This window comes from Jaculus jaculus, chromosome 1, assembly GCF_020740685.1.
Source record: "Jaculus jaculus isolate mJacJac1 chromosome 1, mJacJac1.mat.Y.cur, whole genome shotgun sequence".
Taxonomy (NCBI): Eukaryota; Metazoa; Chordata; class Mammalia; order Rodentia; family Dipodidae; genus Jaculus; species Jaculus jaculus.
Window position 1 is genome coordinate 168,917,869 of NC_059102.1, and position 19,802 is coordinate 168,937,670.

Below are 19,802 nucleotides of genomic sequence, written 5' to 3' on the forward strand. Positions count from 1 at the left end.
AAAACAAGCTTGTGAGGTGGGGTGAGAGCTATGCAACCTCAGATAATGTATACAGAATTGCATGGGGAGGAAGCCCCAGAGTCATGGTAATCTCTAGTATGGATTAGCTAAATAGCATACTGATACACATCAGGGTATGTCTCCTGCTTTTACCCATTTCACTCTCCAAGCTGAGCCCAGCAACACGGGAACAGGAAGAGGCAGCTGTAGCAGCTTGGGTATGGCCCTTAGTTAGCAGCAAGGGGAAAAGTAAGAGAGGAATCACAGTCAGGCCTCTACCTTGAAAATGTATACCTAATTTTCCAATCTTTTAACCAATTGTTCATCAATACCAGGTCTATAGTAATGGTAATAGAGCTATTGATGACAACTCTCTCGTGAATGGAGGTAGGGAGGGTCACAAGGCCCTCACCTAAAATTGCAGCAATTGTTGTGCCCTGCCCTTGCCCCAGCTGCAGGTGATTTGGGAGGAAAAGCTAGACTATATAGCAGGTAGAAGGCTAATAGAGGTGGGTCTCCATAATGCAGCTTCCACGAGGTTGCCCTCCAGGATGGGGAGGGGCTTTGTGATGGCGCAGCTATCCTGTAATCGCCCATGCTCCTGCAAGTAACCCCAATAAACTCACTGAGTCACCAAAACTGGTTTTGGTGTCATCAGCCTTTGGTCTGTCATCTGTGCCCTATCTGGGGAGAAGACATGTGTTATCCCTCCAGGGAAAAAGATTTCCTGCAATAAATGCCCATGTAAGAAAGTCTTCAGCAAGGTTGAGGGTATCCTCTATAGACCCTAAAATAATAATGATAGCCAAAAGATCTTGCATGCCGCACACACAGCTATCCTGGAAGGACTGTAATCCACATTCCATGTGTATTTCCCTGGTCTTCTTTCTGGGCAGGGTATCATCTATCTTAGGATAAAATTTTAGGTCAGAAAACCCACACCCCAAGACACATCATCTCTATCACATCTGCCAGGGCCTGAGCACCTTCTCCAGGGAAGCTGCAGCAAATGCTGAAAAGATTCAAAACTTATCAAAGTAGAAAACCAGAGGCTGCTGAGAGCATAGGGCTATAAAAGACTTACCACACCCCCTCGAAGGTTCAGGAAACATTGCAGAAGAGAGGGTGAAAGATCGGAAGAGCCATGGGGTGGGAAGGTGTTTTATGAGGCACTTTCCACCCCACCCTCCATAGACACTGACTGGTGCGTTTATGACCCCACAGGGAATGACTGAGATGACAGCATTGAGGACGACCCTCAGTGGAAAGGGGGCGGGAAAGAGGAAACATAAGTGTGTAACCCAGGAGGAATATGCAATATGTTGAAAATAATTTTTTTAACCTCGAATGGTTCTAGCATTCCCACTCCAGCTGAGGCAGAGTGCTGACTTTGGATTTATTAGCAAATTAAATGTTGCCATTGCTCTAAATCACTAGAAATAAAAAGCATGCCAAAGATTTCCCCATGTGTCAGCTTCCCTAAACCTGTCTGCTACAATTTAAGACTTAACCATTTCTATTTCTCCTTTTAATGTTGCAGTCCCTTTCCCTGTCAAATCTAATTGCTCAGAAAATATAAACAAAGCAGAATGGAAAAAAGAGGCAGGCATCACTGAAAATAGCCACTATATAGTTTATGCCCATTGGGCTGGAGATAAGTAATCAATGTGAATCCTGAAGGCTCAGGACAGGAAACAAAGAAAAGCATTTTCTCATTCTCCTTAACTGTACCTTTTGAGTCTCTTCCTGATTTATCACATTACTGAACAAAAGCACATGATGGTACCTCCTAACATTGCTTAATAGTTGCTTGAGTGACAGAGGCTGGGCAACATGAAGGAGAAGTTTTCATTACCCATCACCCAAGCCAAGCCCTCAACACTGCAGAGCCAGACAAGCCCTCAATCTTCCCAGCTAGAGAGATGCAACAATCACACCATCTGCCCTTAGAGGGGCTCCTATTGGTCTTTCTGATTCCAAGCCAACTATGCACCATTTGTGGTAAGTACACTTTCTGATGATGCTGCTTTTGTGTGAGAGTCCTAAAGGCTATGGATAAGAAGCTCTGTGCAAAGTGAACTAGGAAAAGACACCTATGTCCATTCTACATTCCATGAGGAATGAACAGGATGGGAAAAGACTGATGAGCAAAGTTTCACATTGTTTATTGCTTTAAGAAGGATCATAAACTGGGCGTTGTGGTGCATGCCTTTAATCCCGGCACTGGGAAGGCAGAGGTAGGAGGATCACTGTGAGTTTGAGGGCCTCCTGAGACTATATAGTGAATTCCAGGTCAGCCTGAGCTAGAGTGAGACCCTACCTCGGAAAACCAAAAAAAAGGGGGGGGGTCATAAATTTCATGTGAACTCACCTAATTGCCTTTCCTATCCTCAGATCCTCTATACTGCATCATGCCTGTCCCATGACTATCTAGATTGTTCATTTCCAAAGGGAGAAATCTCCAGGCCCTGAAACTTCTTACAATCATGGAAAGTTATTTTCTGATTTTTAAGAAGCAAACTATTTTTCTACAATTCATCCTGTAGAGTTTAGGTTAGATACTTGAAAATGTACAGGAAAAAATGACAATAGTCCCTTTCAAACTAGGAAGACTGCTTTGTCATTGCTCCTTTTATATATTTCACGCTGTTTCTCTCCTCTCCCTTCAGTTTTTCATCATGAGTGGTAGGTAAGAGACCCATCATCTCTCCCTTTGAGTGTTTTCTCCTGAGAGGTCCAGTCAAGAAGATTAAAAGTGGAATAAAGGAAAACTAGGTTTGGATCTAGTTGGAGCCCTTAGAATCTCAGTGAGTTAATGTTTTTGGACTTCTGTAAAGAAATTCTTCATCCATGAACAGAGGAGCTTGGGGGAGTTAACACAACCTTGTCTCCAGAACAGTGGGGTAGTTCTCAGACGCTTGTTTCCTCTTTTGTGGGCCTGTACCATGAAAATGAACTTCAGACCATCCCAGAGAAGACTGGGTGGTTCCATCTGTGGCTTCACCCTCCTGCTCCCCAGAGCCAGCAAAAGAAAATCAACTCAGGGAGACAGACATACTCAGATAGGATAAAACTAAAATCTATCAACCCATTATTTTCCTTCTAGACTATCATTTCTCCTCTTAGAGCCTGAGAATAAAAGATTTAAAGTTCACTTCAGCACACAAAAGAATAAATTTGTCTTTACTAATCAAGGAAGCTGATGTGAGTTGTTGACCAGGAACTTAAAAAAAAAAAAAATCTGCTAAACTGTTTGCTTTCACAAAAACCTCAGATAAATGGCTCACAATTGTCCTATTGTGCCTGCAACAAACCACATCTGTACTGCAATCACACCATTCAGATCTTCTTGACTTTTTGAAACCAGTGAGGATAAGCGGGAGAAGGAAATCACATTTCCTGTGTTCTCTAAGTATAACAATCGACTTCAGTTGCACTAACTAAAAGCAATAAGATGCCCAGCACTCTGCAGTTTATTAAACAGTTTCTTATTCATTGTCTATTATGAACATGTTAACCTTCACTTGCAGCTTTTAAGAAAGGAAACCAGGCATCAAAACAGTTCTATAACTAACCCACAGTCATAATTTTTTTACATGGGATTTTCTTTATAAAGGACATACTTAGTATGGGTACATCATGTGTTGGTACCATCTTTTCCCTCATCCCTGCCCCCATCCCTCTGGGGACACTCCTCAGTGAGGGTTGCAGGTGTTCCCCATAGGGTTGTGGGCTATGCCTTGTAAGAACAGCAGTTATTGGGGGAGGCAATACCTCTGGGTATGACGTCCCAACCTGTGGCTCTTACAATCTTTCTGCCCCCTCATCCACAAAATTCCCTGAGCCTTTGAGGGTGTGTTTTGAGTCTTTTTCAGTGATGAGTTCTTAGGAGCCTCTGGATTTCTGCTTTGACATGTGTGGACTATTCTCACTTCTATCTCCTTCACCCTGGTGCTGATTGTCAGGCTCACCATGGAAACAGCACTTTTGCTCATCTTCCTACTTTCTCTGTGTTTTCAGCTGAACCTTGGATAAAGTGTGAGGGGTAGTTTATCTCCTTGGGTCTCGCTACTTTCTGAAAAAGAAAAACTGAGTCTCCAACAGAGAGTGAAGTCAACATAGGTTAAATTGGATAAGCATTACTTATCTGAGGAGAGTTTGGTGGATGTAGCCTCTCTTTTAGCCAACGACTAGTGGGAGCTTGACACTGGAGAGCATGATCTTTGTCTCCATGGGATTCTGACCTGGTTCTCAGTTCCAGATATAGGTTTCTTTCCACTGAGCAGATTTCTTAGCCAATCAGAAAGCCATTGCTTACCCACCAAGGCTGTGTGTGACCATTGCACTGGTGAGCACTTCTTGTCAGGCGTTGCTTCTGAGTAGCTTAGGCCCCTGCTTGCTCACAGCATTGCTGGCCACTTTCCCCCAGTTTCTCATGTAGCACTTTCCAACACTAGATGGGCTAATCGTCTGGGGACTGGGACTGGCTCTCTTCCATATCCAGGTGGGTCTGTTGGTGTTGCCACAGTCATAATTTAAGGAACCAAATAGTCCAGGCAAATCTGACTAAATCCAGGGCTTACATATGCTATCACACTCACCCATGAGACAAGATGGAGCTGGGTTAGGTTGTAGCTACTTCTCAAAATCATAGACAATGTACGTTGAGAAGTTACCTTGTTTTTACAGAACACTAACTCTGCTTATTATCTTCTATCTCTTTGGGGACTCTAGATGTTCTTTTTTTTTTTTAATTTATTTTAGTTATTTGACAGAAAGATAGGAAGAGCAGAGAGGGAGAGGGAGAGAGAATGGGCACACCAGAGCCACTAGCCATTGTAAATAAATTTCAGATGTGTGTGCCACCTCGTGTATCTGGCGTACATGGGTCCTGGGGAATCGAACCTGGGTCCTTTCACTTCACAGGCAAACACCTTAACCTCTAAGCCATCCCTTCAGACCTAGAGTTTCTTTTACTTCCATCAATAGTGCCTGTATGATTTAGGAATGTTGGTCTACAGCTAGAAGTTTTGCAAAGGTCATGTACTGCTAAACCAGTTTTAAAGACAACAGAATTTGAGAGTTGATCACCAATGTAACATAAAGATTTTGTCCTCATTCCCTCAGTATTAACTCAACTAAATTAGAAGATGAATACTAAAAGAACTGAATTGAGGAGGCATAAAGAGCCATAGGTTAGAGGTCAGAAGACATGCATTCATGGGCTGAGGAAATGGCTCAGAAGTTAAAGGTACTTGCTTACAAAGCCTGACAGCCAGGGTTTAATTCTCTATATCTGCATGAATCCAGATGTACAAAGTAGAATATGTGTCTGGTGTTCATTTTCAGAGGCAAGAGGCCCTGGCTTTCCCTCCACCTCAACCTCTCTCTCTCTCTCCCTCTTTCTTTCTCTCTCAAATTAATATTTTTTAAAAGACATGCATTCTATCATTTGTCTGCTATTATTAAATGATAAATTTTCAGTGACAAATATGACTAAAATATGACTAACTGGCCACTTAAGTCTTCAGTCTAGAATTTATAAAGACAGCTTAGCATAAAATGATTAAACAAAATGGAATGTTGCATCTTAGCAAATAGATAATACTGAACCCATTTACACTGGAAAGTAAGTTAGATATATAATTGATTATAGACAGATGATTAATGATAGATAGAAGGAGGGTTTATGATCAGTAATTAATGATAGATGACTGATGACCAATGATAGTTTGTAGATGATTGATGATAGATAACAAGATGATTGATGGTAGATAGATCAATAGATGCATAGAGAGATAACAGGAAGACATATGTTCTAATTTCAGCTTCTCCTCCAATTATGGAGATTTCTTTAAAGACATTGTCTCTAGGCCTCATACAGAAAACTAGGGAATGATCCTGGATATTCTAGGCATGACTGATATTCTGCTAATACATGATGATAAGGTTGCTATTAAGATACTGAAGTACATCCATGCTAGCTGTTAGAATAATGTAGGTGGGGGATGAGCTCCAGAACACTTCTACATTATTCTACCAACAGAGCCAGTGGCCACTGGACTTGAACCAGGTCTAATCATAAATGATCCTGTCTGTTTCAGTATCATCCCCTGCTACTGTGTGTTTCTTACACATTAATGAAGTTCTAAAAGCTAATTGAATTCACAACCATAGGGGAATGTAGACTACAACCAGAAAGGTTGACAGTAAAAAAGAAGCAAGCATGGAGCAATAGCGATTTGAACAGGCTGGTAGCCAGTTATGTCAATAATGAATCTGAGTTTTGAATATAAAGAAGAAAGGAAGCCATCCGTACCTGTCTCATAATATTATTTAACATTGTTTCTCCCGTATTTTCCCACAGAGGTAAGTAAAGAGAATCACTTCCGTCTGAACCCTCTGTTGAACACAATGATCAACTCGAAATATACCAGCGGAAGCCTACCTGCCAGTGTCCTGTTGTCTCTCAGACTTGTTGGGATCCAGAACCAAAACCTAACCCAAAAGCTCTTTCAGCAAGTGAGAGATTATGTGGAAAAGACACGTGAGTACCTGTATCCTCTGGAAAATTTAACAAAAATCTAGGGCTGGAGAGATGGCATAGCGGTTAAGCGCTTGCCTGTGAAGCCTAAGGACCCCGGTTCGAGGCTCGGTTCCCCAGGTCCCACGTTAGCCAGATGCACAAGGGGGCGCAAGCGTCTGGAGTTCGTTTGCAGAGGCTGGAAGCCCTGGCGCGCCCATTCTCTCTCTCTCCCCCCTCTATCTGTCTTTCTCTCTGTGTCTGTCGCTCTCAAATAAATAAATAAATAATTTAAAAAAAATCTATCTGCCTACCTGAAAATATTTTCTCCAATCCTGAAAAGTATGTGTCCAAAGTACTCTTGCTATGCCTAGCCTAGCTGCAGTAACAAGATGTGATTCAAAATATTTACTCCCTGCCTTTCACTCCATATCAGGGCCTTGGGTCTATTTTTCTTCAAGAGGTCACAAGAGGTATAGGGAGGGTATAGGTAATGATAAACAAAGTACAATGATATACATATATGAAAATATTCTCATGAAACCTAGTATTTTGTACACACCCAAAACAATACAAAAATTAAAAGAAATAAAGGGGCCACAATAGAAAGCAAAGGAAGAGAAGAGCTCTCTCCCTCTTATCCATTAATATTATATTATAAGTTAACTGGGTTCAACTATATAGGAATATAGGCAGCAGCAAAGAAAACTTACAGAAGAGCAGCAAGCATAACGCAGTAGAGATTTTGATTGGGTTGGAGTCCAGGCTCAGCCTTGAGCCAATCACTGCTAATATTAAGTCTCCAGTTTCTAGTTAATATAAAAAAGAAAGGAAGCCAACTTATCTCCTCATAATATTATTCAAAAAGTTACAAAAAGCATGAAGGTTTTGATAGTCAATATAAGAATGTAAAAATTTCTTATTACTACCCTGGAAAAAAACAGCCACAAAGAAAAATATCCTAAATTTTTTTATTTATTTTTCGTATTTACATTTTTATAAATATTACATGATTTCATAGAAAAAGTTAAGATCCTGCTTGCATTGATACAGTATCTTCCTAAAATATTCTTATTTGTGATAAAGACATGAACAATAAAATGTTGGTATAGACTAGAAAAAAGAAGTAATAGCTTTGTTATGTCTCAAAGAAGGTGGGAGGCAAAAAGTAGCAAGCATGTACCTTGTGAAACTTGAAAACTTTTCTTTTCAGGGTTAAATTTAACTTCAGGAAATCTTGCTTTGGTTATACTGGCTGTGGGAGCATGTTACACTCCTGATGAAATCTTCATATATGAAAATCACCTGGTCAGTCATCTAGAAGACAAATTCCAAGCAGAAATGGAAAATATGGGTAAGAGTCAAATGATCGGAGATCTTAGATAGTCTTGTCTTCTCCATTTATTTGGTACTGTGTACGATTCCCCTCCACTCTCTTGTGCTCTTTATCTTGTTCATTCCCCTCTATCCTTGAAAACAAGTGGCCCTTCTTGCCTCTTTTAGCCCTCCCCATGGAGTGTATGTAATTATGCTCAGGTGTACAGTGATCTCTGTCAGTCTCTCCTCTACATATCATGGGACACGTCTGTGCACACACAGGGCACAGTGCTCTAGCCCCCCAGGAGCTTGACTTTTTAGACAAATGATGAATCAACCAGAATCAACAAAATGGGACACAAAAGCATCCAATGCTAACATAAGCACTAAAGATGGCCAAAGTATGGTATCAGTTTGAAAACATATGCATCATGACAGCTGCTAGTGAAAAGCATCAGTCTTATTTCAAGTCATGCCCAGAATTTGCCCTGCTATTAATTGTCACTCCAATTCTATTGTCCTTTGAGCTGCCCCCAACCCATACTTCACTCACAGTTTCAACCTCGCCTTTAAAAGAGCAAGAGGGGGCTGGAGACATGGCTTAGCAGTTAAGCGCTTGCATATGAAGCCTAAGGACCCGAGTTCGAGGATTGATTCTCCAGGGCCCACATTAGCCAGATGCACAAGGGGGCGCACACGTCTGGAGTTCATTTGCAGTGGCTGGAAGCCTTGGCGCGCCCATTCTCTCTCCCTCTCTCTCTCTCTCTCTCTCTCTCTCTATCTGCCTCTTAATCTCTCTGTCACTCTCAAATAAATAAATAAAAATGAACAAAAAAATTTTTTTTAAATAAATAAATTTTTTAAAAAAAGAGCAAGAGGCTTGAAGGCAGGAAAGCCTAGGCCCTAGCCCTATTTCTGGAGCTACCTGAATGTCCGGACAATATTTCAAGCTCCTTAGTGCTAGATGTCCTCAGTTATAAAATGAAAGGAGCTGAGTGGAATTTGGGGGCACCTTTACATGTCTCATATTTGCTGATCCTATCAGTGACCTCTCCTCTCTATTACTGACCTCTCTTTAAATATGGAGACGTGGGGATATAGCACATAAGAATAGACTTAAAACGCATTAATTACCCCAGTGCCCCTTCTGTTAGTAAGGTCTGTGTTCTCCTCTCTGCCAGTAGTGCACGACGGCAATCCACTGACTAACTACTACCAGCTCAGTCTGGGCGTGTTGGCTTTGTGTCTGTTCAACGGGAAATACTCAACCACTAGCATTGCCGAATTCTTCGCTCCTGAAAATAAAAACTATTATTTTGGTGGCCAGTTCTCAGTCGGTGAGTCTTCAAACACAGTTCCTTTAACACACAAGGCATGGTCATCAGTAGTTCTTGCCCTCTGCATTTTTCTACCAAATTAAATGGGTTTTGTTTCTGCTTATTGTGTGGTATGCATGCATGTGTGTATGTGTGGGGCCACACATGTGGGGAGATGCCAAGTGTACAGGGTCAGAAGAGAGCTTTGGATGTCATTCTTCATGTGTGCCACCTACCTCTCTTTGAGACAGTCTCTCATCAGCCTAGACCTCACCAGTTAAGCTCGAGTGACTGGCCAGTGAGCTCCAGAGATGCATCAGTCTTCACCACCACCCTCCTCCACAATGGATTATGGGCATGTGCCACCACACTCAAGGGTACTGGGCATTGAACTTAAGTCTTCACACTTGCAAGGCAAACACATTACCAACTGAGCTATTCCCCCAGCTCCTGGATTTTTTAAACCCTAATCCCCTCAGGTATGAATCTGAGGGGAATAATGGATAATGTGTTAAACCTCTTCCTAGATGTGAGGTACAATAGAAAGACCTGATTATTATCCCACCTTTTGACCTAGATTTCCCCATCAGTAAAATAAAAATAAAGTATAATGTTTACATGAGACATCTTGGAAGGTGTGAGAGCTTAGGAAAGAAAATGCAGTGGAATTCATTTAACTTTTAGCAGCCTCTGTCTAATTTATTCAGACAATTTGGATATGTTGGTTGACTTGAACAACACTACTCCAAAGTCCAATATTTCAGTCAAGGAAGTGTGTTTGCACAATGAAGGAAAACTAATTTTCCACTGTGTCAGTTTAGACATCTCAAAGGACGTCTCCTCCAGGAAACCTGTACTGACTCTTAGCACCTTTGGGTCTAGACACAGTGCCCTCCCCCCATCTCTCTCTCTCTCTCTCTCTCTCCAGTTGAAAATAGGTCTGGAGAGATGGCTTAGCTGTTAGGGCATTTGCCTGCAAAGCCAAAGGATCCTGGTTTGATTTTCTATAACCCACATAAGCCAGATGCACAAGGTGGCACATGCATCTAGAGTTTGTTTGCTGTGGCTAGAGGCCCTGGTGTGCCCATTCTCCCCCCCCCCCCATTCCTTTCTCCCTCCCTCCCTCTTTCTCTCTCTCAAATAAACAAATAATTTTTTAAAAAAAAGAAGTTGAAAGTCAATTGCCATCAGCATTCTGAATACTAAAGAGAATGTGAGATTCCCCATCTGTTAAAGAGGCAAGGAACCATGCTAAAGGACAAAGGAGAAACCAAGTATCAAGACAGCAAAGCAGCCTTCATCCTCCCTCTGTCTTCTGACCCTTCTTCTCCCATGAGGAGGCTTACTAGGGAAATGTTCTGTGAAGTTCCACTTTCTATTCAGTGTATAGGACTGACTGGGAACAAGCTCATTTTGTTTGATTTATTGTCCTAGGTTTTCTCAATTCATTTGCCAGTGTGGCTGAAGAACTGACCAGAGATTTTTTTTAAATGCCACTAAGACTAAAACTAGAAGACTGTTTGCCTATAGGCATTTATAAAATCATATGTATAATGTGATGTATTAAGTATGAAGTACATAGTAACTCAACATAGGGAAGACATATTCAAATATTTGAGTGGCTAATGTTGGAGGGATGATTGTTGTCTCTTGAAACCCTTCACTCCTATCACCAATTAGCATAACCAACCATACCATTCTTCTCAATCATTGCCTCTTTGAGCCCTGACAGTTCCACATCCCAAGAGCCCCCTTGGTGTAGGAGAAAGCTGGAATGGTTGGTTGATCTGTTAACATTGTGTTTCCTTACAGACACGGGTGCAATGGCTGTCCTGGCTCTGACCTGTGTGAAGAGGAGTCTAACAAAAGGGCAGACCAAAGCAGATGAAGAGAATCTAAAGAGCATTGAGAATCATATACAGTCACTGGTAAAAAAAATTCTGTCTGAGAAAAAAGAAAATGGTCTCATTGGAAATGCATTTAGCACTGGAGTAGCTATGCAGGTAAGCCAGGGCATGAAACAGGAGGCAGAGAAGAGAGTTAGACCTTTCTTATTAACTCCATTATGTTCTTTCTACACTAACATTTATTTTGCTTATGTTATTCTCTTCCCCTGCCTATCATATACTCTTAACTTTAATTTTTACCTCTCCATAGCCAATGCATCTGTGAGGCTTTGTGTTAATGTTTTTGCTTTACCAAGGTACAGCCTCACTCTAGGCCAGGCTGACCTGGAGCTTACGCTGTAGTTCCAAGCTGGCCTCAAACTTACAGCAATCCTCCTACCTCTGCCTCCTGAGTGCTGGGACTAAAGGTGTGTATCACCATGCCCAGCTCTCTGTGAGGCTTTTTCTAAGCACAGTTTCTTTATGAAATGTGAAGCTCCCATGCCTTGTTCACCTGCATGCAATTCCACACGTTCCTGTGCTGCATTGTTGTATGCCTTCATCTTCCTGCCCCAGTTAGGTTATTATTGTAGAAGTGGTAAGTGGCAGTGACAGTAACCAAAGCCATCGTTTTTAGTACTATTAATTCAGTAATGCATATACTGAGAAGTATTCTTTAAATTTTTTGGTTTTATTTTTATTTACTTGAGAGTGACAGACAGAGAGAGAAAGAGAGAGAGAGAACGGGTGCGCCAGGGCTTCCAGCCACTGCAAACGAACTCCAGACGCATGCGCCCCCTTGTGCATCTGGCTAATGTGGGACCTGGGGAACTGAGCCTCGAACCGGAGTCCTTAGGCTTCACAGGCAAGCGCTTAACCGCTAAGCCATCTCTCCAGCCTGAGAATTATTCTTATAATAGGAAGTGGCTCCTATCATAGCAGCACAATTCACACAGTGTCAGTAACTAGCCGGATTTTACAAAACTGATGGGGATAATAATATCTTGATAGTTATTCCCTAAATTCATAGTCAACATCCACACTTTCATTCATTCCTTGAGGTCTGCCACTGTAATTGAGCTTTCACTCAATGATTTTCTGAACTCTATGGGGGTAGATACATGAACAAAGCAAGGAAAATTTACAGAAAAAAAATTATCAAGTCATGAGCATAGTGCTTTTGGCCTAGTTGACTTAGGGTGAGAGGACTTTCATGAGAGAGAAGGCAGCAAGGATAAAGACCTACAGACACTGACATAATGTTATGTGTTCTGTAGTCAAGGTGTTCAGCACACCTCAAGAGACGAGGCATGCAAGGTAGAAGGGCGCAAGGATTGTTGCTAAGTTTGAATTTAAAATAAAACAATGGTCTCTCAAATGGAATCACCTAAAGGAGCTCTTGGGAAACATTAACATCTCAACCACACTGAGAGGTGAAGCATGGACCTTGGTCTTGTTTAAAAGCTCTTCATGGGATTCTAAGGCACAAGATTATTGAGGCCTACAAGACACTCTTGAAGAGGTTATTGTTTCCATTTTGCTTTTGTTCTTAACATAACAAAATGCTAAAGGACTATTTAATTAGATTTAAGAACTTCCAAGGCACAATTCAAAGGAAAACTACCTTGGAAAACTACAAAGCAACATGTTGAAGCCCAAGCAGCTCCACCTCCTGCCTTGCTCACTCTCCTAACTTTTAAAGCCTTACTATGTCTGCACCTTCAACTGAGCTTACATTTTGAAGTGTGGGAAGTTGGTGTTCCATAGGCCGTTAGGTTCCACCTTCTTAATCAAGTGATATTACCTAGAGATTCGAGCATCTACCAGTATGACCTAACTTCCTCCCACAATTGTGTTTCCTATATGTCAGTCCTCCTAGACAAAGAAAGATCCCAGGACATTTTGTTAAAATGTAGATGCCCTCATCACTACCAGGCCATGTCCATGTCACACCTCCTTTGGGCCTTTTCTCATGCTGTTTCTTCTGAGTAAAGAGGTCCTCTCCTTTCATGGATCAAAATTCCATCATCACATCAAGGCCCATCTTAAGTGCCACCTTATTCAATAAGCTCCTCTCCTCTTTTGAAAAGTCATGCTATTATGGCTGGAGATATGGATTAGCAGTGAAGGTGCTAACCTGCAAATCCTAAGGACACATGTCTGACTCCCCAGAACCCACATAAGCCAGACACATAAGGTGGTGCATACACAAAAGATGGAACAGGGTCTGGAGTTCAATGGCAGTGTCTGGTGTACCAATTCTCTCTCTACCACTCTCTGTCTCTTATAAATAAAGAATAAAAATATCATGCCACAGGAGGTTTATCTTAGGGCATTCATTAGAGTGCTCTTTTTATAGTTTGGCTATTAATAATATTACTTATTGAGTACCTCATGCATGACAGATATTTTTCTAGTGTTGGGATATAGGAGTGGTAAAATATGGGGAGAGCCTCTTCCCACTAGGCAGTTCCCCCACCTCTCCATCCAAACTAGTTTTCTATCAAGAAAGATACTTTAAAAGCCAGGTGTGGTGGCGCATGCCTGTAATCCCAGCACTTGGGAGGCAGAGGTAGGAGGATCGCTGTGGGTTTGAGGCCATCCTGAGACTCCATAGTGAATTCCAGGTCAGCCTGGGCTAGAGTGAAACCCTACCTCGAAAAACCAAAAAAAAAAAAAAGAAAGATACTTTAGGGCTGGAGAGATTGCTTAGTGGTTAAGGCACTTGCCAATGAAACCTAAAGACCCAGGTTTGATTCCCCAGATGCACAAGGTGACATATGCACACAAGGTCATGCTTGCACACAAGGTGTCTCACATGTCTGGGGTTCAATTGCAAAGGCTGGAGGCCCTGGTATGCCAATCTCTCTCTCTCTCTCTCTCTCTCTCTCTCTCTCTCTCTCTCTCTCTCTCTCTCTCTGTCACACACACACACACACAAATAAAATTTTAAATTTTTAAATTAAAGAAAGATACTTGAATTATCTAAATAGCCAGTGTATGTAGCCAATGTTCAAAAAATACTTATTCGAATAGTTATATGAAGCCTTCAACCTTATTTGAAGTGTTTCATTCTCTTACTCTCTCCTTCTCCCTCCTTAGGCTCTTTTTGTCTCATCAAACTATTACAAAGAAAGTGAATGGAATTGCCAAAAAACTCAGGACACAATACTCAAGGAAACTTCTCAAGGAGCAATCAATATACCACCTGCTCTAGTCCAGATCCTACCTGCCCTGCAGGGAAAGACCTACTTGGATGTTAACAAGGATGTTCCTTGTGGTCATGGTTTAGGTATAAGCAATTAAAAAGGGTTTTTCTTGTGGTTTTTTTTTTTTTTTTTCAGCATAACACTCAAAGCATGTGAGGTGGTATCCAGGAGATAAGCCTCCAATGAAAGTGGAATATCTCCCAGAGAGATTCGGTTCTCATTACATCATCAGATACTGGAACTACCTTAGGATCACGCTTAGGGTGATACAATCTTGGTTCCAACACTGGTAACCAAGGTACACATCATTCAATAATCGATATTTCTGAGCATCGTGTCTATTCTTTTTTTTAAAAGAAAGGTACAAGAAGTGGACCACTGGTTTCTAACTTTCCATTATTCACAGTGAGTGACTTCAAGAAATAAGACATCTAGGTGGAAGAAATATGATAGCATTTTAAGAGAAATGTTGTATAAATTATTTGTTCAAATAAGTCACTTGACAATAAGTTAGAAAAAAAGAGGGTACTTCCTCCTGTCTTTGTGCATTCTTGGGTTAACCACTGAAAGACTTAGGGAATGTGAGCAAAATGTTCAATCTCTAAGCTACTACCCGCCCCCGCACACACACACGGGTAACTTCTACCTTTATTATATACCAAAAAAGTTATGTGCGACAAATAAACATTCTTACATATTTACATTTGTTTCCATATATCAATTAGTAAAACAATGTCCTAAGTCTCTGAAAAAGAATATGTCTGTCTATATTAAAGAGGAAATCTACCCAGGGAATTCCATTTTAAATGAGGAAAAAATGTTTACCCCAGGGAGTCTGGACTCCACCTGCCCCTTTTGTTTGATTGAAGGGTTGTACTCACAAATTAGGATTTGTTAGCTTGTTTTCCATTTATAAGTATCTTCAGCACAGCCAGACACGGTGGGGCATGTCCATCAACCTAGCACTGGGGAAGTAGGGGTGGGAGGGTCATCCTTGCCTATAAAGTGGTCAAGTTAGACAAACACCAATAAAGTCCCCAACTGTCATTTCCTGAAATGTGTTCAGAGAGATGAACTCTATCTTCCTTGAGTCTTTTTCTGGTGTGCATGCATCAGTGAAATGTGTCTAGACATTTTCAGCAGCACTTACAAATTCTTTTTTAATACTTATTTACTTATTTGAGAGAGGAGGGGAAGAGAGTGAGAGTGGGCATGCCAGCGCTTCCTGCCACGACCAACAAACTCCAGTTGCATGTGCCACTTTGTGCATCTGCCTTAAGTGGGTACTAGAGAATCGATTTCAGACATGTCAGGCTTTCAAGCAAGTGCCCTTACCCACTGAGCCATTTCCTAAGCTTCTGTTTTCTACTTACTTTTTTAAAGAATGGGAATGGTTTCTGTAAGAAAGGAGTAAGCTAATTCACATTAAGTGTCTAGTACAGTATCTGAAACTTAATATGTTCTCAATAAATGTTAAGAAATACAAAACAAAAGGTTGAGAAAGGAAGTAGACATTATACCAAAACAAGAAAAAATAAAATGAAATAATACTTAGGACCCTCTGTGAGATAAGTACATTGAGTAATTAAATTGCTCAAATTGCTGGGAATTGAGTTAAATGTCAGCCTCATGACTGATCTGCTTCTTGATTGATGGCATTTGGCCCTTCTAGCAAATCCAACTCTTTAAAATGAAAAAAGAAATGAAAACAGAACCCTACTGTGCCCTTTGTCTTGGATTTAAAGTAGATTTTGGGTCAGATTTCCTAGGGATAACTAATACCCAGGAATCTGTATTTTATCTGATTGTGACACACGGCCAGATTTGAGATCTCTGCCTATAAGTACTTCTTTTAGGACAGCAGACAGGGACGAGGGGATATATGTGCTGGTCCTTAAGAAAGGCTCTACATGAGCTTATAGGTAGCAATAACAGCATGAAAAACATCTTTCAAGGCTGTACACATGCAGTAAAATGTATGGATTTTACTGTACTTTGAATGTTGCATGTGAGAAAGAATATATACATCCTAGTTCACAGTATAGAACAGTTCCAGTAGACCTAAAAGTTCTGATCCAGTTTTGGCTAATCCCCTACCAACCTGATCTATACATGAGAAAAACCACTGTTGTTTTTATCAGTCTAGCCTTATCTGTTCTTGAACTATGCAGGAAGGAATCACATGGTATTTATATGGGGGGGGTAGCTTTGCTAAGAGTACTGCTTTTGTGATTAATCTATGTTGCATATGTCAATTATTTTCCACTGTATGAATGTACAAAGATTTGTTTAACCATTAACCTATGAACAGATATTTGGGCTGGTCTAGTTTGTGATATTATGAGTAAAACTGCTAAGAACATTTTCAGTAAAGAAAAGAAAGACTTTAGCATAAACTTTATTATCCTGAATATTTCTTTCTGCCTTTTCATTTCTGCCAGATAACTTCAGCATCTCCATTCAGGTGCCTCAGCCTGTGACAACCCCTCATTCACCTTCATATATCTCAGTTCACTACTCTTTGAAAATCAATGAGACATATTCCACCTACATCACCATACCAAACGGTTCTGTCTTCATAGATGTGATGAAGGCAGCTCAGAAAAAGAATGAGACCTTATTTGGGTATGTCTATATATAACTTAAGACTAAAATATTTGTTGCACAAAGTAAGTATTAGGTTAGCCTAATAGGATAATGAGTCCCAGGGTGTTCTTTTTTCTTTAGCAAAACGTCAATCAATACAGCCTCTTAAGTCAGCTATGTGTACTATAGACTTATGGTGTCTTTGAAACATGAAGCTATTACTTTCTCCCACTGCTCTGGTATCTTCAACAGTTACTCTCTTGAGGGGATAAAAAGTTGAAGCCTTTAACTTCAACAAAGCATCTATTATATTATGGCAGTCAGGTAGGCAGAACCCACAGGCATCATGACTCCAACTTAGCATGAAATGAGGAATGTTTGCATCAGAAGTGTTTAGAAAACAGATTCCTGGCCTAAGAATTAAATTACCTGGGGATAGAACCAGTAAATCAATATATTTTTTTGGTGGGGGGCTGGATTTCAAGGTAGGGTCTCACTCTGGTCAAGGCTGACCTGGAATTCACTCTGTAGTCTCAGGGTAGCCTCAAACTCACGGCGATCCTCCTACCTCTGCCTCCCCAGTGCTGGGATTAAAGGTGTGTGCCGCCACATCTGGCTAATCTATATAATTTTTGTAATGTTATCAAGTGATTCTTAGGCATGTTGAAGTTTAAGAAATACCCATGAAGGATTTTCTTTGAAAATTTAAAGATTTTACAATTTATTCACTGTCTCCTGCAGTTTTACAGTGAAGCAAAGCTCATGGGGTCCCTACATCACTTCTGTTCAGGGAATAAAGGCCAACAATAATGACAGAACCTACTGGGAACTTCTGAGTGGAGGCAAGCCACTGAGCCAAGGTAAGGAGTCAATGTAGCAAAATGACTCACAGAGTAAAAATGCCCAGCGCATCTGGGTATGAGCCTGTGAGTGTGGGGAATGGGTCAAAATGTTGGGAAAGATGGTTCTCATCATTTCATCATTCACTTGTTAAATATTTTGACTCAATTCCCTTTCTCCTTCTTTACAGGAGTTGGTAACTATGTTGTCCATAATGGTGAAAACTTGGAGATTCGTTGGAGCAAATACTAATAAACTCAGACCTTCCTCAAAATTGACCTTTTTATGTTGCAAATTTTAACCTCTCGAGTGCTAGGTAGGGCTATAGGCATAGTCACCACACCCAATTTACGTAGTGCTAGGGAATGAACCAAGGGCTTCATATAATTAGTCAATTAGTCTATCAACTGAGTCATATACTCAGCTCCTGAACCAACTTGTTGCAACCAAACTTCATGAAGAAATTATCTTTATGCTTTCCTTGTCATTTATCAAAATCCCAGTAGGGACAGACAATAACCTCCCTTTCTCATCACTTTCAATAAAAGATCAACTACTGTTCAAAAAGATCATGCATTAACTGGTTCATTTTTTAAAGGATTCTAAAAGTTATTTGAGGGAAGATCACCTTAGGAGAAAGAGATTAGACTACATGTATAGTGAGCTGAATTCTAGCCAAGTTTCCTCTATTGTTCAGGGACAACTTGGACAACTGGGAAAGGTCTAATGTTACAGCAGGAAGCAAAGATATCAACAGAATGTTTGCACAAAGACTGCGTGCCTGGTGGTACAAATGCAAGGGAGGAACCTGGTTATACTGACTTCACACAAGTAAGGGATGAAAAGGATTACTTGGAAGAGAGGGGAAAATATGAGGCTCAAAAAAAAAAAAAAAAAAAAAACTCAGCCCACAGTTTGAGGAATAAGATCATCAGACACTTGCTCTTCTCCCACATTCTTTGTTATTTCTTCATAAAATTATTCTGATATTAAATACAGGTACAAAACTCACCTCTGGTATTTACTGCTGCAGAATTCATTTTAAAAAATGGCTAAGTCATATCTAAGCATCATGTTGTTGTTTGAATCAGATGTCCCCCGTAAATAAATGTGTTCCAAATGCTTGGTCCCCAGATGATGGCAAATTCGAATGGTGGAGACTTGCTGGAGGAGATAGGTTGCTGGGGGCAAACTTAGAGGTTTTGTAGCCAGCTCCCCCTTGCTAGAGTTTGGCTCGCTCTGCTGCTTCTGTTTATCACCTGCTGTGGCAGAGGTGAGGTTCAGCCTCTGCTGGTGACATGCTTTCCCTTGCTATTATGATGCTTCCCCTTAAGACTGTAAACCAAAATAGAAGCTTTCCTCCCACCAGCTGCTTTTGGTCATATGCTCTGTCCCAGCAACAAAAAGGTAACTGCAACACAGCACGAGCTGGGTTACACTTTGCTTGAGAACCTGGATGGACATGCCTGGGAGCCCTTGAAGACACCAAGGGGTGAACGTATTTCATGTGAAGCTTAAAGCAACCCCAAAATAAAGATATTTTCATGTGCAATTAAAATATTTTAGCAATGCTCCCACATTATTCCTTGCTGTCTTCCTGCTCACCAGGGACACTGCCTCATAGACAGATTGAAACCTATTCCCATATACCTTTTCTTTTCTAATACTGATCCGCCACTCTCAGATTCAACTCTGCCTTGCCTTCATTACCCTGGGGTGATGGATGCCTTTGTGACTAGGCAGCAATGGCATCTGTCTTCTTGGGTCAATGCCTCATCTTCAAAGCAAAGATGGAGACCCAAGTAGTCAGGTCAGCCCTTTGGCCCTGATGGTGCTGTTAGCGCAGGCAGCAGTTGCCACACTTGGAAACTACCCAATCTATGAGAAAATAAGTGTGGGTTAGTGAAAGGAGGGGAGTAAAAAGAGTGGAAGAAAATATATGTATGAATGTATATATGTATAAACAAATACATGTATGAAAATGTCATAATGAAACCCATCCTTTTGTATACTAACAAACTAATAGAAAATAAAATACGAATGGTAGAGGGTGATGAAACATGAGAGGCCCAGGTTCTGCTCTCAGTGACCCGTGCAAGAGCAAGTCCTTGCCCAGAGGATGGTA

At 41.0% G+C, this 19,802-nt stretch overlaps 1 protein-coding gene across 1 annotated transcript; it reads left to right on the top strand.

The window, feature by feature from the left end:
• Window positions 1-1,922: 1,922 nt before the first annotated feature.
• Window positions 1,923-17,996, top strand: Tcn1 (transcobalamin 1). The gene is made up of 9 exons (XM_004667693.2): window positions 1,923-2,001; window positions 6,368-6,547; window positions 7,737-7,877; window positions 9,022-9,177; window positions 10,969-11,159; window positions 14,145-14,334; window positions 16,693-16,876; window positions 17,579-17,697; window positions 17,868-17,996. Exons 1-9 carry the CDS (start codon window positions 1,923-1,925, stop codon window positions 17,927-17,929), a joined length of 1,302 nt encoding a protein of 433 aa, XP_004667750.1. The 3' UTR covers window positions 17,930-17,996.
• Window positions 17,997-19,802: the final 1,806 nt, after the last annotated feature.

Coding starts and splice junctions, on each gene's coding strand:
- Tcn1 (XM_004667693.2), top strand. CDS start 1,923: ATGCAACAATCACACCATCTGCCCTTAGAGGGGCTCCTATTGGTCTTT. Junction 7,878..9,021: donor AGCAGAAATGGAAAATATGG/GTAAGAGTCAAA, acceptor CCTCTCTGCCAG/TAGTGCACGACGGCAATCCA. Junction 11,160..14,144: donor GCACTGGAGTAGCTATGCAG/GTAAGCCAGGGC, acceptor CTCCCTCCTTAG/GCTCTTTTTGTCTCATCAAA.